This window comes from Lithobates pipiens, unplaced genomic scaffold (assembly GCF_037356315.1).
Source record: "Lithobates pipiens isolate NorthernLeopardFrog02 unplaced genomic scaffold, aLitPip1_a1.2 Scaffold_18, whole genome shotgun sequence".
Classification (NCBI taxonomy): domain Eukaryota; kingdom Metazoa; phylum Chordata; class Amphibia; order Anura; family Ranidae; genus Lithobates; species Lithobates pipiens.
The window spans coordinates 489240659-489266173 of NW_027507758.1; the positions used below are offsets into that span (position 1 = coordinate 489240659).

At 44.5% G+C, this 25515-nt stretch overlaps 1 protein-coding gene across 1 annotated transcript in view; it reads left to right on the forward strand.

The window, feature by feature from the left end:
* Positions 1-25515, forward strand: part of FBXO36 (F-box protein 36) — a 94021-nt gene that overhangs the window by 15103 nt on the left and 53403 nt on the right. The window contains exon 2 of the mRNA XM_077488553.1: positions 24102-24210. Within this exon, the coding sequence (XP_077344679.1) occupies positions 24102-24210 (109 nt within the window). The remainder of the gene's footprint in view (positions 1-24101; positions 24211-25515) is intronic.

The window sequence follows — 25515 nt, forward strand, 5'->3', positions numbered from 1 at the left end:
TCCGCTTGAAGTTATTTGTGGGTTTTTCTTTGCATACCGAACAATTTTCCTGGCAGTTGTGGCTGAAATTTTAGCTGGTATACCTGAACGTGGTTTGGTTTCAACAGAACCCCACATTTTCCACTTCTTGATTAGAGTTTGAACACTGCTGATTGGCATTCTCAATTCCTTTTTTTTTTTTTATATCCCTTTCTTGTTATACAGTTCAACTACCCTTTCCCGCAGATCCTTTGACAATTCTTTTGCTTTCCCCATGACTCAGAATCCATAAACGTCAATGAAGCACTGGATGAAAAATGCAAGGGTCTGTCTGGAGTCCAGAAACTCATTGACCTTTTATACACACACACTAATAACAAGCAAACAGATCACTGGTGATGATGGTTACTTTTAATAACCATTCAAACCCCTCTGTGTCAACTTGTGTGCATGTTATCAGGCTAAAATCACCAGGGTATGGAAACTTTTGATCAGGGTCATTGGGGTAGTTTCTGTTGCCATTATGATTTAAAAAGAGTAAACTGATAATAAATGGCTTTAGCCAAACACTAACCATGAGTGAAAGAAATAAATGTTTTTGTGTTATCGTTCATATTCTCAGAAAAAATGGCCAAGAAATCATAAATTCTGCCAGGGTATGTAAATTTATGAGCGCAACTGTATGTGTGTATATATATATATATATATATATATATATTTTTTTTTTATACATATATACACACACACACATATATATATATATATATATATATACACACACACACACACACACACACACACACACACACACATCTATATATACATACCCTGCCACTAAGCCTAGGTTCACACTGATGTGGGTTAGAAATCATGCAAATTCAGCTGAACTCTCATGATTTCAAACCGGCAATGCAGTCTGACTTCAGGGGCAATATGACAGATCTGTGCGGGTTCCTGAACAGACGTCTATTGATATCAACCCCCCCCCCCCCAGAAGAAGTCACCAAAAGTAGTACAGGAACTACTTTTGGGAATCGGTGCAGTGCTGCAAAGTCGAGCAATGGCCACCAATTTAGCATGCGATTTGACATGTCAAATCGTATGCCAAATCGGCCCAGTTTTAATGTGAGTCAAACTCTGGTTTAACCACTTCAATGCAGGGCATTTTCACCCCCTTCCTGCCCAGGCGAATTTTCAGTTTTCAGCGCTGTAAGATTTTGAATGGCAATAGCACGGTCATGCAACACTGTACCCAAATAACATTTTTATCATTTTTTTCCCCCACAAATAGAACTTTTAGTGGTACTTGATCACCTCTGCCATTTTTATTTTTGTTGCCCTATAAACAAAAGAAGAGCGACAAGTTTGAAAAAAAAACACAATATTTTTTTGCTATAATAAATATCCCAATTTATTAAAAAAAAAAAAACAAACAAACAATTTCCTCAGTTTAGGCCGATATTTATTCTTCTACATATTTTTGGTAAAAAATAAATAAATAAACGCAATAAGCGTATATTGGTTGGTTTGCGCAAAAGTTATAGCGCCTACAAGATAGGGGATAGATTTATGGTATTTTTATTATTATTATTATTATTTTTTTACTAGTAATGGCGTCAATCTATGATTTTTATTGTGACTGTGACATTGCGGCCAACAGATCAGACATTTTTGACACTATTTTGGGACCATTCACCATACAGCGATCCGTGTTATAAATATGCACTGATTACTGTATAAATGGGTTAAATGTGTTACCCAGGGAGTGATTCTAACTGTAGCAGGAGGGGACTGACTAGGGGAGGAGACCGATTGGTGTCCCTATATACTAGGAACACACGATCTGTCGCCTCTCCACCTGAAAGGACATGGATCAGATCCATGGTCCTGCTCTGTGCCCAGCAGACATCTCGGTGACGCGGCACGCGCGCCCTCCCCCTACACCCCCCGGGAAGCCAAGGACGTCTTATGATGCCCGCCCAGGATCGGAGATCCCATCTGAGGACATCATATGACAATGGGCGGATAGGGAAGTGGTTAAAAAATAACCACTGGGCTTGATTTACTGAAACTGGAGAGTGCAAAATCTTGTGCAGCTGTTCATTGTAGCCAATCAGCTTCTCACTTCAGCTGTTAAATTAAGCTTTGGCAAAAAATAAAAATGGAAGCCGACTTGGCCTTGTGTTTTGGATCATTATCATGTTGGAATGTCTAAGTATGTCTCATGCAGAGCTTCCTGGCTGATGGATGCAAATGTTCCTCCAGTATTTTTTGATTACATACTGCATTCATCTTGCCAACAATTTTGACCAAATTTTCCCGTGCTTTTGTAGCTCACACATCCCCAAAACATCAGTGATCCACCTCAATACCCTTCATCATACACATAATATATAAATGGTTAGTGTTGTTATTCAGCTAGATCCCCGTCTCTCCTTGGCCAAGGAAGACATACTGATTCGGCAACACCTGAAAGAGAAATCAAAACAATGCAAAAGCATCCTATCCTATCCTATAGTACAGTGATGGCGAACCTTGGCACCCCAGATGTTTTGGAACTACATTTCCCATGATGCTCAACTACACTGCAGAGTGCATGAGCATCATGGCAAATGTAGTTCCAAAACATCTGGGGTGCCAAGGTTCGCCATCACTGCTATAGTATATCGTGCAATATGTACACAGTGGTTTAAACTGGTCCTCAGCCGAGGGCAGCATGAAACATGAGAACATCTTATGCATGTCTACATTATTTAATTTTTTTGAAAGCAGTCCCCATTCTCTTCAAGAATACCACCCCCTTTCATAATCATAAACAATTCATAATATAAAACTATAAACCTCAGTAATACTCTGATCCAAACAGTCCCGACAGATGTATACGAGTCCATTATGTGACAAAACTTCATTTCTCTATTACAGCCTATTCTAACTAACAGCAGGCTCAATGTCCATTATCGGTTACTGTCCATTTTGGCTCCAATTTGAATGAACTACATTTCCCAGTAATTCCCTTTCTTCTTTAAAAAGGAATTTCAGGGCATGACTGCATTTCAAGCAACAAGCAGTCAGACCAGATTGCATGGGACCACATTGCGGGACACAGGTCCCCTTGTAAGAGTATCTTCAGTCTGCCCGCATGGCAGCCAAAGACAGAAACTTTCTTCATTCTTTTGCAACCAACAACCTGTTGAAGTTCACAGATCACTCTTCAGGGTGAAACACTCCAACAACTTTAATCTTTTAGCCAATGTGGCTCAAATGATCGCTCCCTGTAACTTCTGGCAGCAATCATTCCAGCACAGTCCTGGCGTTACAGCTTGTTGGGATTTTCCCATTAGTAACATTCTAAATGGGTGTGCAAGGTAACTGTCAGCAGAGCGTCCTTTGCATCACACAACCCCTATTTGTAATCCATTTGGTAATAGCATCGCTTCGATGAGACTTCACCAATAATATCTGGGATCTGGCAATGTTACATCTTCTCCTTTGGTCTCCACAGTGACAACATGGGATTTAACATTTTGCTTGTCTAGCCTACGGTGGATAACACTGTCCATATTAATTTTGCGGGCGTGGCCCCAGGTATTCAGCACTAAAAGGTATTTCCCGGACGTTGTAGGTGATACTTTCAGAAAGTCCACCTTGATGGGTATTTGGACAAATTCCCACTGCATTTCCTTCTCCAGGATCTCCTCTTTTAAACGAGGAGGAATGTAGGGGTATAAATACCCGTAATTTTCTGCTACTTTGTTAATGGTGATCTTAGACAGCCGAGGCAGGGTTGTTAGGGTCTCCGTACCCAGATAGAACCCAAGCATCTGGGGCACGCTGAACTGGATATCCAGCAACCACCTCCGGCTTACGACCTGCTTTGGAGCCTGGCATGGGCATCATAATCTGGGCTGTGGGAACCCATTGCTTCCCTAGTAGTAGCAGGGGTTTCATCTTCCTGCACATTGCTAGTTAAAGCGGGAGTCCGCCGTTTTTTTTTTTTTTTAAAGCCAGCAGCTACAAATACTGCAGCTGCTGACTTTTAAAATAATGACACTTACCCGCCCAGCACGCCCGCGATGTCGGCACCCGAAGCCGATCTCTCGATCGTCTCTCGGGTGCTGCCGTCGCCATCTTGGGTATGGGAATCAGGAAGTGGAGCCTTGCGGCTTCATTTCCCGGTTCCCTACTGCGCATGCGCGAGTCGCGCTGTGCAATAAGGATGGTCCCCGCTGTCTCTGGGATCCATGTGTTTCCCAGCAGACAGCGGGGGACCTTCGGAAAGGGGTGTAGATTCTGCGGAAAGGGGCGTAGCTTCTGCAGAATCTACGCCGGAAGTGGGTGCAGATACCTGTACTGTACAGGTACCTGCACCCCCCTCCCCCCTGAAAGGTGCCAATTGTGGCGCCGGAAGGGGGGAGGGTTCCAATGAGCAGAAGCTCCACTTTAGGGTGGACCTCCGCTTTAAGTCTTCATCAATCTCTCCCCACTTTCCTAAGTAAGACAAAGTGTCCGAAAAGAGTTCCGATAGCTTATCAGGCGAAATGTCCAAATCTGAGATAGTCGAACACTCTTCGGCCGGCAGATCATTTCTCTTGGCTTTCCCCTTGGTTGGCATCTCTAGATGAACTCCCCTTGTGGCCACTGGCATCCCTTCCCTCATAGGCACACCATGCTTACTGCTCACTTACTTACCAGACCCAGGTACTTTTCCTTCGGGTAGCCCAGTTATTAACGCGAGCAACCTGCCTCGGCCCTTGGGAGCGATCGGTGCACTGGGTCCTGGGGTAACCACTGTGGTAGAAGTATCAGCTTCCTGCACAACTTGGGGAACCACCAACAAACTTTGGACATCACTCTCCAAACATACAGCCAATGTCAATAAAAACTATCTTCAGCGTAAAGAAAAAACAAGGACTCTTGGAAATGATGGTTTGTCCGCCACAGAGCCCTGATCTCAACATTATCGAATTTGTCAGGGATTACATGAAGAGACAGAAGGATTTGAGGCAGCCTACATCCACAGAAGATCTGTGGTTAGTTCTTCAAAATGCTTGGAACCATCTACTTGCCGAGTTCCTTCAAAAGTGGTGTGCAAGTGTACCTAGAAGAATTTATGCCGTTTTGAAGGCACACCAAATATTGATTTGATTTGGAGATTTCTATTCTTTTCATTTACTTTCCATTTTGTTAACTGATAAAAATAAACCAATAACACTTCTATTTCTGGAAGCATTCTTAAAGCGGAGCTCTACCCAAAAGGGGAAGCTCTGCTTATTTACCTCGTCTCCTCAGCTGCCACATTTAGCACCTTTCGGGGAGCAGGTACCTGCTCCCACTCCCAGGTGACTTTTGCCAAGGTCACCCGGAAGTTCGCCCCCCCTCCTCCTTCCCCCCGCTGCCAGGTCATTCAAAAAGCACAGCAGGCTTCACTGCCAGTTTCCCTTACCTGAAATCGGTTCGGGTGAAGACAACACTGGATTCGTGGACAGGTAAGTGTCCCAATATTAAAAGTCAGCAGCTATTTGAAGCTGCTGACTTTTAATTTTTCCTGACGGAGCCTGGAGATTCTCTTTAATTTACAGCATTTTTTCTCATCTGCCTAAAACTTTTGCACAAATAGTGTATATATTGTAAAGCAAAATATATGTGTAAGCTTGAAGTGTTTTTTTTCCAGTTAGTTGTAAGCAGACTGATGGGCTAGTCTAAAAAAACGAAATTCCTTGTAAAAAAATTGTTATTACAATCCAGACTGATATAGATGAAGTAGGGACTGATATATTGTATACTATATACTTCAGATATTGTCAAAAATCTAATACAGAAAATTATATCTATACCAATAATTTTAATATTATTGTCACCTTCAAAAGAGTAAATTCTTTATACATTCCATGCATCAAGCAAGAGAATAGTCAGTCTAGTTTTCCACTATAGTGTTGATGCATGAATAATGGACTGTATTTTCCCAGTGTCAGCACACGTATTTCCCACAAGGCGGTGCTTTTTACATGCAGAATAAATCTTGAAATGATGAATTCCTTGTATACAGTATATTGTATACTGTACCAGATTAAGACTTCCATGGTTTAGTAATCCACAAATGATGGACATGGCATACCTATCGGCAGGGGAGCTGCCAGCTTGTGTTCTATAAAATTCCACATGCATGTGGTACCAAGTGTAGAATTATGGTATGTCCATAACAAAAGTTGTACCCTTTCCAGAGTATGACAACTCATATGAAAAGCGGAACTTCCGCTCTTTCTCTGCCCCTTCCCTCCTCTGCCACATTTGGAATATATTTTTTTTGGGAGGGGGGGCAGGTACCTAGTTTTGGTGATCCAAGTGGAAGTTCTCCTCACTCCCCTTCTTGCCAGCAACCTTCTGGGACATGTGACAGGTCCCAGAAGGGCCATTCACAAAGCACAGCATGGCTCGCGCAGTGGGCAGCCAGCTTTGAAGCCGCAAGCAATCACAGCCGGCTACCCACAGTTAAGATGCTAGCACCAGGAACCTGAAGTCCTGTGAAGAATCGTTCCAGGTGAGGACAGCATTGGATCCTGGGACAGGTGTCTGTTTATAAGAAGACCGCAGCTAAAGTCTTTGTAGCTGCTGACTTTTAATTTTGGTAGATCTGACTGAAAGGATAAGTTTACCTTTAAAAAAAAAAAAAATGAATTTTTTTGCATGTAAAAAAGAAAAAAAAAAAATGCACATTTATTATTTATTTATTTTAGTAGCCTGTAAAGCATTGCAATGGCAGGTGCAATGTCAGGCTCCTGCAGACTTTCTGTGTAGCTGTCTGCTCGTATGTCTGATACATGTATATAGTGGTGAACCACAAAAAGAGAATTTTAACTCACAAAAAGCCTTCATCCCAAAAATATATTGTAAAAGAGGACCCTGAGGACAGGGATGCTTGTACTCCCCGGGTACTTTGAAGGCGAACAAAGGACTTTTTATAAAATCATATTATTTATTTGAAAAAAATGCTTCAAAAAGCATGTATAAAAGCATAATAGAAACATTTGTGCAAGACAGAACAATTCACACATGATATATTCTCTATAAATTCAAACATGAGTACAAATCCCTCCTAAGCCTGACATGTTTCAGGGCGGTGTCCCTTCTTTAGAGGTGTTTTTAGGGGAGAAAATGAGTATCTTCTGAAAAACAGATAAAGATAGGCTAAAGATAGGCTTAACACAGACCATTTTTACGGCAAAATCACCCTTGTGGTATCTGAAAGTGTCCAATATACATACCAGTATTGAGATTATAAAGAAAATTTTATAATTATATACAAAAAGCGATTTCCTTAAAAAGGTTAGATAAACTAGCCGCCAATTGTTCACCAAGGGATGATGGACTCCGTCCGAGCGCAGGGAAGCCCACACAAAAGGTCCCAGGGTTGGATGATCACCACAGTACAGTCACAATAGAACCCTAAGGGATAGATAAATGACTTATTATACTTGGTTTGGTAACTTAAAATTGCACAGTGAGCGCGAGGGGTGGGGAGGGGAGACCAGACAGCCAGTGACTGACAGTCACCAGCTCTCTGCTCAGGGAGCTCCGAGGACAGAGTGATCGACCGTGTTTGATCGCTCGGTTCTCAGTTCTCTGTTAAAGCCGGCGGGGGACAGGTGCAGCTTCAAACTGATGCTGCATCCACATAGATAAGTATGATTTAAAAAAAAATTAAAAACAATTAAATCCCGTACTTAGCCTTAGGGCTTTTAGATGTAAGCCCACAAATAGGTTCTGTGAATAAACTGTATATATTGGAAAGAAGTAGTCTTCTGAATCAAATGCATGCACAAAGCAGCCTTCAGGTTTGTATGCAGTCTAGCATGCTGCAAACTGCTTCCCAGGTGAGCAAAACACATGAAATACGTCCTACTTTAATACATGTGTATTTAAAAAAATAGGAATAAACTTGAACAAAGTCATCAAGGAAAATGTCCAAAAAGATAGGAGGAGGAATCTGAACAATGCATCTGGTGAGTCATGGGCTCACCTGCAAGTCCAGCGTATGTGTAATGGTAGGTGGAGGAGGAAGCGTCACAACACATGATAAGAAACCAGCTGGAGTGTGTGTAATATTTTATAATATATATTATATATATATATATATGGTTCAGAGCCCTCTGACCGATACGGATAAGGATGACAAACAAGGTTAACATAAACTCGCTTACTTGAAATGGACCTGAAAGTGTGCCCTGGTCTAACGTACGGTATACCAAAATAAGGGAGCAAAAACATTCAGGTAGGGGTTGTACTTTATTGTTTCAAGTTTGTTACTGGGTGAGCTTGACAAAGGCCTGGGCCATCTACACTTGTGGATTGGGTATGTAACGGGCAAAACAGGTGGACTTCCATCTGCCCAACTTCTTGATGACATGGTCCGGGACCCCTTGGCGGGAGGCTGTTGAGGCTGCTCCGATACGGAATGAATGTCCGGAGTAGTGAGTAGGATTGAGCTGAAGGATACTCAGGAGTATCCTGACATGTTCCATAAACCGGGCAGCGTTCAGAGGTTTAGTATGAAATGGCAGAAGCGGGCTAGTTTCTGGTTGATCGGCCAGAAGGGTCAACAAGCGGGTGAGAGTGGCGCCTGGGCACCAGCGGTTGTTGGTCTTATAGAAATGTATGTCCGTACCCGAGCCAAGCTGCTGCGTTTTGGAGACTGCTAAGTGTAAGATGAAATGGTCTTCGTATCGGACCAGGTGGCGTTTGCACAGCATGCGTGCTGTGGGGCTGTTACAAGTAAACTCGCTTGGCCATAAGAAGCCGTAGAAGGCCAGATGTATGGCTGCTTGTAAGATGACACTAAGGCGGAGACCGAAAGGTGATGTGGCCAGGATATCCGACATGTTTCTAAAAATGTCTCCTGTGATAGGCAGCCGTCTGGTGCTGGCCACTGGCTGACGCTTCTGGACGCCGCGCATGATAGCCCGAACGGCGTGGTAAGAAAATAAGGAAGGTTTGGTAGGGTCCTGGAGGGACGTGAAATGTTGTACACCGGCCAGGTATAGCCGGATCGTATTATAGGATAATGCCATCTCCAAGTGGCAGTAGGAAATGAAGGCCAGGACTTGCTTGACACGAAACATCTCTGTGCTGTGACGTGTCATAAAGTGGTTAAAGGCCCTCCAGGCCGTTTGGTAGGCCTTGAGGGTATTACGTGAGAGGGAGAGATCGATGAGCTGGGTTGCCGCTAGGAGGTGTGGGGCTAGTCCAGGGTCAGCTGAGACCAGTCTGGGATAGCTGCTGATGTTGGTCCGGCTCCGGGCACCTGATCGAAAAATGAGACAAAGTTAAAGCGGGAGAGGGTGTCCGCTGCCTGATTGAATTTACCGGGGATAAAGGAACAGTGGATGTTGAACTGAAATAATAACGAGAGCTGGACCAGCCGACGTAGGAAGGACATCATCACTAGAGACCTGGACCTGCCTTTATTAATGACCTCTGCAGTGGCTAAATTATCTGTTGAAAAGGTCACAGTTTGACCCGACCAACTACGGCCCCATGTGTGTGCTGCAGCTACGATGGGGTATAATTCAAACAGGGAGGATGTCTCGGCAAAGCCAGGTATCGCCAGTATCTGGGGAGGCCAGGGAGCTGCGAGCCAGAGGTGGCCAAAAATTGCCGCAAAGCCTGTGGAGGCCACCACGTCGGTCACCACCTGGGGTGAAAGGGAAGACACGGAGGGAATGAACAGGGACACGCCATTCCAAGACGATAGGAATTCCTCCCACATAGCGAGGTCCGCTATCGCCGTGGGATCCAGGCTGAGGACTTGCTCCGGGTCCTGTGAGAGGGACAGTAAGACCAATAGGCGTGATACAAAGGCGCGACCCTGAGGGATGATGCGCATGGCGAAATTCAACATGCCGAGTAGGGATTGTAGCTGTTTCTTGGTGCAAGTTCTGGCGCGGGTGAAGTCCCTCAGGACCGTCCTGATGCGGGCCAGTTTATCCGGGGGGAGGCTGGCCTGCATGGTGTTGGTGTCTAGGTTAACCCCGAGAAAGGTGATGGACTGCGTTGGACCATCCACCTTGTGCTCGGCAATGGGGACGTTGAGGTTACTGAAGACCACCCTTAACTTATCCAGATCTCCTGGCGGTGAGCCGGGTGGCTCGATCAGCAGGAAGTCATCCAGAAAGTGTATGACTCCCCAACACCGGGCTACGTGCAGCAAGATCCACGTGAGTGACTGCGCGAAAGTGTCAAAGAGCCAGGGGCTGCTTTTGGACCCGAATGTCAGTTTGGTGGCAAAATAGTACAGCTCCCTCCACTTGATGCCATGCCAGCACCAGAGAGATGGATGGATGGGAAGGAGCTTGAAAGCATCCGAGATGTCGGCCTTGGAGAGCCAGGTGCCCGTGCCTGTTTCGAGAATGGCCTGGATGGCCGTGTCTACGGATGCATACTTAAGAGAGAACTCCTCGGAGGGGATAAGGGAATTAAGACTGGGGACAGAAGAGGAATGAGGCGCTGACAAATCGTACACCAATCTGAGTTTATTTGAGAACTTGCCCTTGACAAGCCCAATAGGGCTGACTCTCCAGGTGTTGAATGGGGGCTGTGTGAAAGGGCCTATGATAAAGTTGTGGTCTAACTCTGTCTGTAGGAGTTGGTCAATGGCTCATTCATCCATGGCTGCTGACCGCAGGTTCCGGCATTCGTGCGTGAGGTGAGGGAGAGAGATAAGTCCAGTGTGAAAGCCTTGAGTGAAGCCCTGAACAAGGTAGACTGATAGTGAGGGAGTAGGATGAGCTGTAAGGTAGATGCTGAGCCATGAGACGTTGACCCGGCTCAGTCAAGATTTCTTAATCTGTTTGACCTCGCACATAAGCCTGGGATGAGCCCTATGACACTGCGTGCATATGTGGAGCAGCCTGCATTGACTAAAATTGCATGACCCGCTATTGTAGTTGTTGCAGATTGCTGCACCTCCATGGTCTTGACCGGGCGCCCAAATTTATCTGTCTGCGGCAGGCGTGCCGGCGCCTGTGGGCCCTGAGCAGTACCTGAGGCAGAAGGATTGTCTGAGGGCCGGGCTGTCACTGAGTTAGCGCACCAGGTCGCGGTATGAGTAGCCGACTGGCAAATCGCAGAGGGGAGACCGTAGACCTGCGAAGTGGCGGCAAAATAGCTCGGTATCCATGACGCTCCAGTCAGTAGGCGTCTGGAATTGGAAGAGCCTGGCGGCCGCTTTAGCGGAAAAGGAGCGGTGGTAGTCGTAAAACGAAAAACTGCCATATTTGTAACCTAGATCTACTATTACATGGAGGTAGCGATCCAGCTCCTCCCTCCTGTTGGGGGAGGCTGAGCAGATGATATCCCTCAACATGCCGAAGGCCAACGTAAACTCGGTGACCGAAAGCTTTCTCTCCAGCCTGGGGTCTTTGGCTTTGAGGACCACTGACACGTCCCCCCACGTATAAGCCTTGTTCTCCGCAAGCTCGTGGATGGAGATGAGTAGAGAAGCCAGATTGATGTCCTTGCCCTCTAGGATGTCCTTCCTGATGCTAGCCGATACCAGATGAGAAGGGTACACAACTGACGTACACCCGGTGATACCTGCGAGTGGGCTAGTCACTGCCTGGGCTGCTGGTACTGGAGGAGAAACGGGCGGGCGGGTCTCGAGGAGGGCCACCCGATTCTGGACCTCTGACATTGAGGTCGCCAGGGAAGACATCAGGGTATGTAGCTGCGAAATTGAGGAGGCGAACGAGCCCAGGGAGGCCTGCTGGGTACTAGCTTCTGCCACAGCTGGGGGAGGAAAGAGGAGCCTGAAAAGCTCGGCCTTTCTGGCTGTTGCCAGAAAGGGTACACCTCTGCGCCTCAGCTCAGCTGTCAGTCTGGGAATGGTCCATGCTCTGGGGGACCGCTGGCTGCCACTCTCTGAGACTAGAGATGGAGATAATGGGGCTGTGAGATCCTCACTGCCGGCCCGGGACATGGTGGCGTAATCCAGGCCTAGGCGAGCCTACTTGTCCTCGGGTTTGGGTTTTCTTCTAAGCGGAACCTACATAAGGGGGACATGGATTACAAGACTCGTTGGTGACTCCTGAAGAAATACATGCTTGACAAGAAGGATGCTTCCGCTCATGTGCGTTTCCTTCACAGATGTGTTTTTTTTTTTTTCTTACCTAAGGAGGCACCGTCCGACCAGGTGCAGGGTGGACCTACTGAAAACTCGACTGACCTGAGGACATGAAGGTGAAGTTTGTTTGAGAGTTCAATACCTAAACAGAGATAGCTAGCTAAATAGTGACTTCATGGAGGTGAGATTTAGAAATGAAAATGAAATGAAATAAATGAAATGAGACAAACAAACAAATGAAATGTTGCTTTTTGAATGAAACGCCTACCATGACAGAGATGTGATTTGGTCGCGTCGCAGATGCAACTGACAGCGAACCGAACTCTGGAGCATGTATTGAATTTTGAGGCAACCTTAGTAAAATGAGGCCGATGAGCAAGGCCCCCCGAACATTGAAAAAACAACTGGATTCAAACCGGGAAGCGGTACGTGACAGTGAAATGAGTGAATCTGCCATGCCAGAGGTCCGGATCGTCATGCCGCAATCTTGCGACCGAGCACGAAACGGGTTCTGGAGCATGTACTGAAATGAGGCCTGTCCTAGGGCACGCCGGGACGAATTTGGTACACAGGTGTGACTATTCGTAACGGAGCGTGATAGGTGAGATGAAATGATACCCATGACAAAGACAAAAATCAGAGGGTGAAATGAAAAATGAATCCTGTCTTTGGAGCATGTACAGAAATGAGGCGTAAACAGCTGGGCACACCGGAACAAATCGGTGCATTAAATAAATGCAACAGGATTCGAATCGAAGCGTGATAAGTGACAAAAAATGACCTGCCATGACAGAGACAAGAATCAACGACTGGACTGATGGTTGTAACAAAGAATCCGTCTCTGGAGCATGTACTGAAATGAGGCGTGAACAGCTGGGCACACCGGAACAAATCGGTGCATCAATGAATGCGACAGGATTCGAATCGGAGCGTAATAAGTGACAGAAATGATATGCCATGACAAAGACTGGAATCAGGGACTGTGTCTGAACCTGCGAGTGACTCCGTCTCTGGAGCATGTATCGAAATGAGGCTGAAACCTGGGGCACTTCGGAGCGAATCGGTGCATCGGGGATGCGGCAGGATTCGAACCGGAGCGCGGTAAGTGACAGAGATGAACGAATGATTCGAAATGATATGAAATGATTCGGAAAAAAGACGTGACATTATTTGTAAAGATTCGAAATTACATGACACTGATTGAACTGATTCGAAATGCTATGAAATGATCAAAATGATTCAAACAAAAAGATTGAAATGATTCAAATTAAATGAAACGATACGAAATGATTTGAAATGACCCAACAAGGTTTGAGACGACTCGTAACGATATGAGACGTTTTGAAATCAATTTGAACCGGACTGCTTGATTTTGACATGACGAGCAGTCGTTTGCGTTTTCGAAATGATTCGAACGATTTAAACACTTTGAAATGATTGGGGAGTCGTTTCGACTAGAAATGTAAGCCTACGATATGAAGTGCCTGATGTGGCATGACCGACATGTCACGAATAGGTGACAACGATTTCTCTTCGACAGGAGAAGGAGTAGTGACATGAGGTAACAAGTAAGGGTGACATGATTTAAAACATTCGTGAAATGTAAAGTGAGAGGTTCGTGAGTTCAGGATATCGTGTTTAAGTGACATAGAAAACATGAAATGAAAAATGGGTGCCGAAGCCCTACCTGCGACAGCCTGCCCAGCCTGCCCAGATGTGTTGTATGACAACGGAAATTTCTTTGAGTATGCGACACTCAGACGGGAAAACACACGAATGCTTTAGAAAGACGAGACAAATTGACAACACGGACACGATCGGGACTAAAAAACACGGGAACTCACGAACACAATTTACTGCGAATGGTCTCGAACAGTCGGCCCTTGATCTCTGACGTATCAGATATCACGCACCGGAACCGACAAGGAAGACAGGCGAACGGGCTGGTTATATACCCCACCGGGCTCCTCCCATAATTCCAGGCCACCATACTGGCTATATATTATATATATATATTTTTTTTATTAGGGCTGTTACTAATTAAAAATTGTGTTCAATTATACTTTTTTTTTTTAAATCAATTAATCAAGTAATTTTGATTAATTATAAACGCACCTACAGATCCAACTACTTTTAGCTTATCTTGCAGTGCAACTCTGCATTAGTCAGTGGCAAATACTATATACAAACACCCGACACTAATTCGTTTCCACAATCCATGACTTAACTTCACAGTTCACACAAATACGTTTTAAATTCAAACTGTAGCACTGATGCAAGTCATTTTTTTTAAATTAAACTTTAAGAAAAACTTAGAAAGTTAGTTTAACTTTAATTAAACAGATTTTGAACTGGTAAGCTGCAATATATTAAAGTGTATGTCAAGGCTAAATTTAAATGATATGCACTAAAATTATAAACAATCCCTTGCAGGAGGGGGATGTTGCATCTGTATTGGAAGGGTTAAATGCTTTTTAGTCTAGGGGATGATAAAAGCCCTTTTTACTTATTCAACCCTCCACCACCCTGGCATATGGCACTCACCCATACTGTGGGTTGGACTGTTCCTCAACGACTCCTGCCCAGTGTAGGGCTATGGGCCTGCAGAAAGTCTAAGGATGGGTTCACATTATTGCGAATTGGAAGCGGTTTTCCTCGCATCCAATTAATGGAGCTGGTTCACACATCTCCGGAGCGCCTCCAGTGCAAATTGCACAGGAGTCCTGTGCGTTTTCTGGTCTGTTTCAGGTCCAAATTCAGCCAAAAATTTGGGCTGAAATCATACCTAAAACTGTGAACGGGAACACACCGGACCCCTACTGTGAGCCACTCCATGCTGCAGTGTGAACTCAACCTAAGTGTCTGGCAGAAAGATTCCTTGATTAGGTAGACATAGCTGCAGGAAGCTGAGCCTACATATGCAATGAGCAAAAGTGGCTACAGTTTAGTAAAAAAAACAATGTACCAATATGTGCTTGGGATGTGTAAAGCTGTATGAGGTGTTAAACCATTGGCTCCTGCTGCTGTCAATTAAATCCTGTGAGTGGTGTGTCACACAGCATGGCTCTGGAGCAAGTCCGCATGTCTGCCCCTATAGCAAGCGGTTTGGTATAGGGGCAGACACAGAAGGAGGTTTGGGGCCGCTCTGTGCAATAGTATTGCACAGAGCAAGTAAGTATAATTAATTGTTTTAATATTTAAAAAATGCTTTACAAACCGCTTTAAAATTAAAAAAAGGGGTGCACAATAACAGTTCAAAGCCAAACCTTATATTCTGCTAATACCCTCCCATCCCTGTACCACCAATTATTCCTAAGACATTCAAAATATAGACATTATGTGTTTGTTAAAAATTGGCTAACACCAGGATAGTACATGAACACTTGAATAGACAGCAAATGGAAAGAGACAAGGCAGGTTTTACCTTGCAATAAACATTACAGTGTATTGAGTGTAATATCTGAGAGATAATAGCCACAAATATTGTTCAGCTCGACAGTATGTAAACAGCTTGGTTAGGCTGCAGTGTAAGAGGGAGAGATGAGGCAGGTTTTATGTTGAAATAAACTGTTTATAACTATATATTGGGGGGAGGGGGGGCATTCAACTGATACACGAGAATATGTAGCCCCTAGTAATTTAGCACAGTATAGCAACTAATGCCTCATACACACGGTCGGTCATTCCGACCACAAAATCCATTGGATTTTTTCCGACGGATTTTGGCCGAAACTTGTCTTGCATACACACGTTCGCAGAAAGTTGTCAGAAAATCCAATCATTCGGAACGAGGTGACGTACAAAATGTACGACAGGACTACTCAGAGGCCAATAGCTTTCATCTCCAAATTTTTTCTGAGCATGCGTGGCACTTTGTGCATCAGAATTCTCTACACAATCAGAAAAAGTCGGATAGAGCCCAAACATGATCGGATTTTCCGACAACATAATCCGATCAGACTTTTTCTGTCAGAATTTCCGACTGCGTGTATGGAGCATAACTCTCCCTACTCCAACACACAATGACAAATGGCTTCTTCCAATCAACCCTTTTATAGTGAGGGGGCTGGCACATAACAAAACCCCTATTATTGGCTCTTCTAAGTTAGCTGACTCAAGCTCAGTGACCAGGCAGTTCATTATGATTACAAAGAAATAAGTACACCAAATTTCACTATTAATTACATTGCTTCAAACCCATTGTAGTTATCCCTGCTTATCTTTATAGAGGTTCCTGTCACTTAGACCGGCCATACATGGTTCAAATCACGGCCAAATCAGCAAGAAACAGATGATATTCGAACCATTAATGGGCAGGCTGAATGTACCAAGTTGATTGATCGATCAACTCGGGTACAACCAGCCTGCCAGATTCTCTTGCGATTATCGCTAGTGGCTGCTATAGCCGCTACTGATAATCACTGTCTTCTCCCGGCGGGGATGGCTTCCCCCACCCCCCATCGGGAGCAGACAATTGCTCGGCAGGAGGGATTTCCCTGTCAGCACTGTCTGTGTTGATGGGGGAATCGTGCACATTTCCTTCACATATCCTGTCATTTACACCGTCCGATCGGACCATGTTGTCGGATAATCTGACCGTGTGTGGGCTTCATCTGACTTTTTCCGTCGGAACCTCCGACCAACAGAGTTTGAGAGCTGGATATAAAAATTTTCTAACATGATCCGATAGGACTTTGTCTGATCGTTTGTAGAAAATTCCGATGGGACAAAGTGCCATGCATGCTCAGATCAAATTCCTAGACCAAAGCTATTGGCTACTAGCCTGAACGTAGTCCCGTCATAACTAAATAACGTCATCACGTTACGAACAATTGGATTTTCCGAGAACTTTGTCCGACCGTGTGTATGCAACACCAGTTTCGGACAAAATCCGTCGGATTTTGTTGTCGGAATGTCCGACCATGTGTACAAGGGCTTACTCAAATCTTTGAAACCAAAGGGCCATAATGGCAGCCAAGCAACTAGCATATCCAATCCAGCCTTTGTTTTCCTCATAAGAGGTTTTCTTAATGTGCTTTACAGACTGTTGCCAGGTACAGTATGTATGTTTCCCCCCCCCCTTGTCATATACTCCATTGGGAGCTGATATTTGCCATTTATGTGATGGCCTCTTGTAGAATAAGGTTTGGGCTTTCAGCCAGTAGTGTGTCTAGGTTTACACATGCTGCACTGAGTCTTGCTGGTAAGCCTAGCAGCAATGCAGACAGGATTATTTCAGAATTTATCCATGGGGTCAACTCTGACAGCTGCATGATCCAGACTTGTAAACACAAATTGCTGACAGGTAAGCAAGTTATATGAACTCATTTATACAGTCATATAAAGTAAATCTGTTCAATTTAGGTAGGGTATATTACTAAAAAATACATAAGCAAGGATTACCTTCATTTAAAACTGCACGCCAACTAAATCTAGTTATAGGTAGCTAAAGTTATATGCAAATGTCAACTTTTCCTGTACTAAGGACCATGTGGCTTTCCCGAGCTTCCTCATCAAAGTAATAAGGCTCCAACATGGAGCCTACACATGTTTACATGTACATGGATTAGAAGTATTTACATTTTTAGTTTATTATAACTCTAAACTGGAGGTAGGCTTTGCCCCACACTCTACATAGAGAAGGTTCTTTCAGAAAGTATGACAACCGCCAATAATCTCTCCCCCAGCACAGATACCCCCCAGAACTGATCCCCTGTGGCTCTCCTGTAGCTGCCAGCTACTTCTCCCCCCTCCTGCCAGATTCCGGGGTTGCAGGGGAGCCACAGTGGGACTGCAAATAGATCCCTCCCAGCTGCTCTAACCCCTTTCTGTATTGCCCCCACCACTGATCTCCCGGCACCCCCTCTTTGCAGCATTGCTGGCTGGTTCTTCCTCTTCCCCCTCCCACCAGTTACTGCTGCTCCTGGGGTGGCAGATCAGTGTCAAGATGGAGAGCAGGATGTGGGGGCTGGTAAACATGAAATGTTTACCAGCCACTTCCTAATGGAACACAGTGAGTGATCGATTCATGATAGCTCCTTTGTTTATTCAGGAAGGATGTCCTGGAAATGGAACGAGTACAAGGAAGGGCAACAAAGCTAATATAAGGGTCTGGAAGATATTAGTTATGAGGAAAGGTTGCAAGCACTGAACTTATTCTCTCTGGAGAAGAGACGTTTGAGAGGAGATATGATTTCAATGTACAAATACCATACTGGTGACCCCACAATGGGGATAAAACTTTTTTGCGGAATGGAGTTTAACAAAACACGTGGCCACTCAAATTAAAATTAGAAGAAAAAAGGTTTAACCTTAAACTACGTAGAGGGTTCTTTACTGTAAGAGCGGCAAGGATGTGGAATTCCCTTCCACAGGTGGTGGTCTCAGCGGGAGGCATCGATAGTTTAAAAAAAACGATTAGATAAGCACCTGTACGACCACAACATACAGGTATATACAATGTAATATTGACATATAATCACACACACAGGTTGGACTTTGGTCTTTTTTCAACCTCGCCTACTATGTAACTATTCATCACTGAAGCATAGTAAACGGTGTTTTCTATGTTTTAGTTTGTGAATGAATAGGAGACTCTATATAGTCCAGCTGAGGCTGCAGAGAAAGAGACTGAGGACTCAGTTGCTTTCTCATTCTCATAATAGAGACATCAGGGCTGTCTGTTTATACCACTGATGTCTTACCAAAGCCCTCCCCCCACTGAAAAAATAAATAAAAACACTGTAAAAAACAGTAATTTAACAAAAAAAAAGAAAAAACATAGCAAGGTCTGATTCACACGGGCCATACTAAAGTGTTCGCCCATGCAAGGCAGTATTTACGCACATGGGGATGCACAGATATTCTGTGCACCCACATATAGGCAGTGCCATTGATGTGAATTGGGAAGCAGTGGCTACACAGATACAGTTTCTGCTCTTAAAGGAGTTGTAAAGGTAAACGTTTTTTTACCTTAATACATTCTATGAATTAAGGTGAAAAAACAACTGACAATGCTGGCACCCCCAGCCCCCCCCCCTTTTTACTTACCTGACCCCTCGAAAGTCCTGCACTTGCCCCCGACGTCCTCTTCACCACTCACCCTGGCCGTTGATTGGCTAGAGTGGATGGATTGAAAGCAGCGCAGCCATTGGCTCGCGCTGCTGTCAATCACATCCAATGATGCAGCACGCCGGGGGGCGGGGCTGAGTGATACAGCGAGCTCCACATTATGCAAGGGAGCTCACATGAAGATGTGGAGTCCTCGCGGGAGGGAGCCGAGACAGCCGGCGAGGGACCCCAGAAGAGCAGGTTCGGGGCCACTCTGTGCAAAGCACAGTGGAGGTAAGTATAACATGTTTGTTTTTTTGCCTTTAGTGATCCTTTAATTTGACATCCATGTGGGTGTGAGTGCATGTCCCTGAACTTATACTGGGCTGTACACATGCACCTATGTGAGTGTCAGATTGGGGGCAGCGACTGCTACTGCATCTCAATTGACATGAATGGAACTGCCTACCCAGGGTTGCATGGAACACCTGTGCATCCCCATGCACATAAACACAGCCTGTACAAGGTAGTACACTCCATGTTACAAGGCCATAGTAGGAATTTAAAAGATATTTTGTAAGATATGTTGTATTTATGTATATTAATAAGGATTGTATCCTATTTTTAGTCAAAACAGTAATTTGATAAACATTTGGGCAATTATTGTGGGGCCTAAAAAAAATAAAAATCAGCTATTGTGGGAATTGTACTTGCCCCTTGATTTGGTCCATGGTTTCTTGTTGGATAATATAGAACTGAACCTTTGTAGGATCATACAGACTATTTATGAATTGTTACACTACCATCTATCTGACCACTCCTAGATAGAGGATCATTTATTTCTGGTTAGCACGGTGATATATACTCATTCTTAGTTGATTCTTTGCCCTGCATGGATCCATATTATGCAAAGTATTTTTTTATGAATTGTTATTTTAACTGGACACATTACGTATTTATCAATTTTTTATTATTTGGTTTCTCTAGTGCTTCATCTTTTTGGTTTATTGATATGAATACGTTGCCTGCACGTAGCACTTGGCCACTTAAGGACACAGCCCATTCATGGACCCACAGGTGTAAAGCCTAGTACACATGGGCCAAATGTCGGGCGGCATTGTGTGTACATTCTGTGTGCACAGTAGCCAATGGCTGAGAGCCCTGACCGGAGTGTTCTGGCTGCCTGTCGGAAAACAATAACACATTAAGGGAGATTGCTGTACTAAATTTGGATTGTTAGTACACTGGCTCCAACCCGCTGGGTTGAACGAAAAAAAATAAATAATAACTAGTAGTGTGTACGAGGCTTAAAGTGGTTGTACACCCTGTACAACCACTTTTACCCACAGGTAAGCCTATATTAAGCCTTATCTCTAGGTGTTTGAAATATCTCCTAAACCTCCACGGTTTAGGAGATATTTACTAAAAAGACGACTGCCGATGACTACGGCACATGTGCTGATGTCATTGGCGCATTGCGCCCTTTAGAAAGGGCACATCATGCCTTTCTAATATGGGTCATGCCATGACTGGCGGCTCCCACGTGCATGCGCTGGAGTAACGTCACGCGACTCCGGCCAGTCACAGAGCCGGAGTTCGCAGCCCCGGAAGGAAGAGGGACTAAGATGGACGCTCCCTGCTCGTGGGGACAACAAAGACATCATGGGCTTCCGTGTCAGGTAAGTGGCACATAATGGGCTGCGATGCGGTGCATTGTAGCCCATTATGCTTTACCTTTGCAGGGAAATAAAGAGGAAGTAAGCCCACAAGGGTTTACTTCCTCTTTAAGCGCCCCTGTGAATGAGATCTTATGATTGAATGAATAAAAAATAAATAAAATAAAAAAAAAGCCTAGGATGAGACAAGTCCACTCACCTTTTCTGTCCAAAGCCCGTACACACAATCAGAATATCGGACAAAAAATACCGCTTTCTAAGCGATCGTATGATAATCTGATTGTTAGTACACAGCTTTCGTCCAAAATTTTCCAAAGAGACAAACATGAAAATTTTTCCTGTACAAACCAGATTATACGATTTTTGTTTCATCTTTACAATTTTCATCCGAAAATACTTGAGGTTATGCAATACAAATACATTAGATCACTTCCGAATTTTTATTCTGTCGTACTTTAGTAATGTATTCGTTTTTGATATGGAGACTAGCATGCAAAAAAAAAAAAAAAAAAACACTGACTATTATTTGTCTGATAATCTCATCATGTGTACCAGATTTTAGTCATGTGATGGGCCTCTCCTCCAATCATGGAGTAGTATCTGCTTACAACAGCCTCAATGCACAGGCTGTAAAGAATAGCAAAATAAATGCTCTTAAATTCATTTTGACCTAATTGGCAAGTTGCTCGACAACATATTAGACAAGTTGTAATTTAAAACAACTGATTACATGTTGTGATGTTTATTCTCTAATTTTAATAAAGTTTGAGGTAAAGGGGGCATTCAGACCACCATCCAAACATGGCAAAGTAGATAGAATCAGACACTCTGTACAAAAAGAAAATAACAAAAAATATAGAGTGAGCATAAAGTGCCAGAAAGGTCCAAAGTTTCATCTTTCTCCAATTAGCAAACAGATAAGAAAAAGAAAGAAAGATAAGATAACCAGATATGAGCGACACACAAGCGTGCAATGCAGAAAGTCCCCTCTTATGATGGAAAAAGATCTCAGGCGATGGAAGAGGGATATCACTAAAAAGCTGTAGATCTCATAAAAAGAATCAGTGGACCTCATAATGTGGCAAATTGATCTGAGTGTCATAAAGTAGACTGTCTGGTTTTTCCTTCTGCGTAAGATAACATAATTCTTGTACCCAGTTCTTAATATGAGGAGTGGAGAGGGAGCCAGATTACATTGACAACTCTGCACCATATATCATTTGTATATATTGGTTAGTGATTTTCTTTTTTTAAACAAAATATTGAGCATGCAACGCTGATAATTTCCTAATCATTCAAATAAAATAGAAAAAACTTTTTGGGGACAATGGTACCATGCAGGGCCGGACTGACCATTCAGCTACACGGGCACTGCCCGGGGGCCCCATAAGGGTTGCCAGCCTAAGTAAAACCAGGGATAGTATGTAAAAATCCTGAGATTATAGTTGCCCCATCTCTCCAGTACCTTCTCAGCCAATAGAAACATATCTGTGTATATTGTGTGTACATGTATGTGTAACCTGTGTGATTGTATACTGTGTCTGTGCGTTTGTGTATACGGTGTGGCCCCATAATCTCCCCTTGCCCAGGGGCCCCATGCAGTGGCGGAATTATAGGGGTCGCCAAGATCGCCATGGCAACCGGGCCCCTTGCTGTAGGGGGCCCTCAAGGGCCCCCTGTACTCTTCCATAGGAGGGGAGCTCCCCGATCATCAGCCGAACTGAAATCGGCACTGTGCGGGAGCTCCTCACATTAGCCTTTAGTGAAAGCACAGCGTGTGCCCTTTGTCTCCCCCTACAATGCAGTACCCGGCAGGAAGAGCCAAGGTAAATGTCTGCCGTTTTTTTTAATAAGACTATCTACTCCTGTATTTGTGTGTGTGTGTGTGTGAGAGCATGCTTGTATGTGCGTGTGTGTGAGCATACTTGTATGTGCGTGCGTGTGTGTGTGTGTGAGTATGCTTGTATGTGTGAGCGTATGCATGCATGTGTGTGTGTTCATATATGTATGTGTATGTATGCATGCGTGTGCGCGCGCGCATGTATGTGAATATTCATGTGTTTATCAGTGGCGGGGCATCCAAAAGGGTGCACAGGTTCCACCCCCTCTATGACCAATGGATAGATTCATGCATAGCATAGCATGAATCTATCCATAGCCACCGTTGCCACCCCCATATTTAGGTGTCTGGTCCCTTTTGGGGTGCCAGGTGCCTGAATTACAGCAGCGGGGGGTGTTTTTGCAGCACCTGATTTGAGCCATGGGCTCTAATAGGCTTCAAAATAGGTGAACTGCGAGCGCCATGCTTGACGCTCACAGTCTACCCAGGTGTGTTAGAAAAGTGAATTAATATTCCCATCACCCGATTGGCTGAAACGAGACACAGCTATTGGACGCCCATCAGGAGGAGAAGACAGGAGATGAGGATGGCAGGAGATGCATGGAGGACCCTGCTCATGGCCGTTACCCGCTGCCCCACCAGGACAGGGTAAGTGGCGGGCAGACAGCGAGCGGGCAGTGGGGATTCACAGTGGCAGCATTTGATGGGCACACCAACAGCATTTGATGTGCACAGTAGCGGCATTTGATGGGCACAGTGGCAGCATTTGATGGGCACAGCAGCAGAGTTTGATGGGCACAGCAGTGACATTTGATGGTACAGTGGTGGCGTTTAATGGGCACAGTAGCTGTAATTGATGTTTTTTAAATTGGTTCCTTTATATGCGGCCACTGACTTGGGACTGGGCCCTGGTGTTCATCGGGCTCGGAGAAAAGAGCCCTGTCCGGAGGTCGGGGGGGGCACCATGGTTTCCTGCATCAGGGCCCAGAGGGTTCTAGTCACGCCACTGGCCCCATGAGTCATGAGTTGTCAGTCCACCCCTGGTACCATGTTATTCTATGGTTTCCTGCATATAATTATACAGGGGTTGATTTACTTAAATTGGAGAGTGCAAAATCTGGTACAGAAACCAATCAGCTTCCAGGTTTTATTGTCAAAGCTCAATGGAACAAGCTGAAGTTAGAAGCCGATTGACTACCATGCACAGCTGCACCAGATTTTGAACTCTCCAGTTTTAGTAAATCAACCCCCATAGTCTCTTAAAAAAAAATCTGTTTGCTACATCTCTCTCTTTTGGATTGCTGTTTATTTTCACCAATTTCATTAACATGACACTGAAAATCTCCATTTGTCTTCTTTAAACATTATTCATTCCTTTGTGTTGAGGCAGCTTTGTAATTAAACTGGCTTACCTGGTTGTGACTCTCTTTTTCCTTTCAAGGTTATTTTGAGATGGTGGAAAATCTCCCTCCGAAATGAATTTCGTGAAGCAAGACCTGGAGAACTAAAAGAGTCTCATGAGGATTTTGTGGATGATTCAGCTCTGCAAGGTAAGTAGTTACCCTTCCTAAGTAACGTAACACTGCAATACATTAAAGGGGTCTAGTATACCATGGATGACAGTAATGGTGCACAGTATTCATTAGCAAAAAGTCACATTTTAGTATGTTTAAAATTGGCCATACAAGGTAAGGTATTTTTGTGTAATAAATACTATATTTCAACAGTCACTCTTTGTAAAGTATGGGAACAACCACATGGGGTGTCTACATCAAACAAGATGTAGTCAACTTTAAGGCTGGTTTCACACTATTGTGAAATGGATGAGGGTTTCCCCGCATCCAATTCGCACAGCAGGCTCTATGGAGCCGGTTCACATATCTCCGCAGCGGCTCCGGCACGATTTGCAGAGGAGCCCTGTGCGTCTTTTGGTCCGAATTCAGCCAAAAAAAAAAAAAATCAGGCTGAAATCGGACCTAAAAAAGGGGTGAATGGAGACACACCAGACTCATGCTGTGAGCCGCTGCGTGCTTATATGTGAACCCAGCCTAATAGTTCATTCTCTGCTGATGAAGCAAATGATACTTGAAACAAACCAGCACTATACAATACTGTTTATAGGCAGTAACTGGGAGATTGAGGGGCATTCCTAGGATTGCAGGAGACCTGGGGCAGGCACATTAGAGCCTTCCAAGGAGAGTAATATTGGCAACAGTGGGTGGTATTCCCAAATTGTATTAACAATGGGGATGGAGGGTATGGTTATATAAAACAAACTCACAGAGTGCAGGAGTCAAGAATAAGCAACGCAAATAATTCAGGGTTAAGGGTTCCAAACACACACGGGGTACAAAGGTCAGGAGTGCTTAAAGTTGTTCTAAAGGCAGGTGGTTTTTTACCTTGCATTCTAAACATTAAGATAAAAACTTTCTGTGTGCAGCAGCCCTCCCAGCCCCCATAATACTTACCTGAGCCCCATTACAATCTGTCGATGTGCACAAGAGTCTCGGCTCGGGAACTCTCCCTCCTGATTGGGTGAGACAACATTGGCTCCCACTGCTGTTCATCACAGCTAGTGAGCCAATAAGAAAGAGGAGGCAGGGCCGAGCTGCAGCTCTGCTTGCTCTGGGAGCATTCGGCAAGACGGAGCGGCCAGGAGTGCCAGCGGGGGACCCGGGAAGAGGAGGATCGGGGCTGCTCTGTGCAAAACCACTGCACAGAGCGCGTATGTATAACATTTTGTTTTTTTAAAGCCAAGCCTTTAATTTCACTTTTAAGCACACACAGGTGCCATGAGCGTTTAAGGCACAGAGCACAGGAGTATATAATGCACAGAGCACAAGGCCATGAGTACA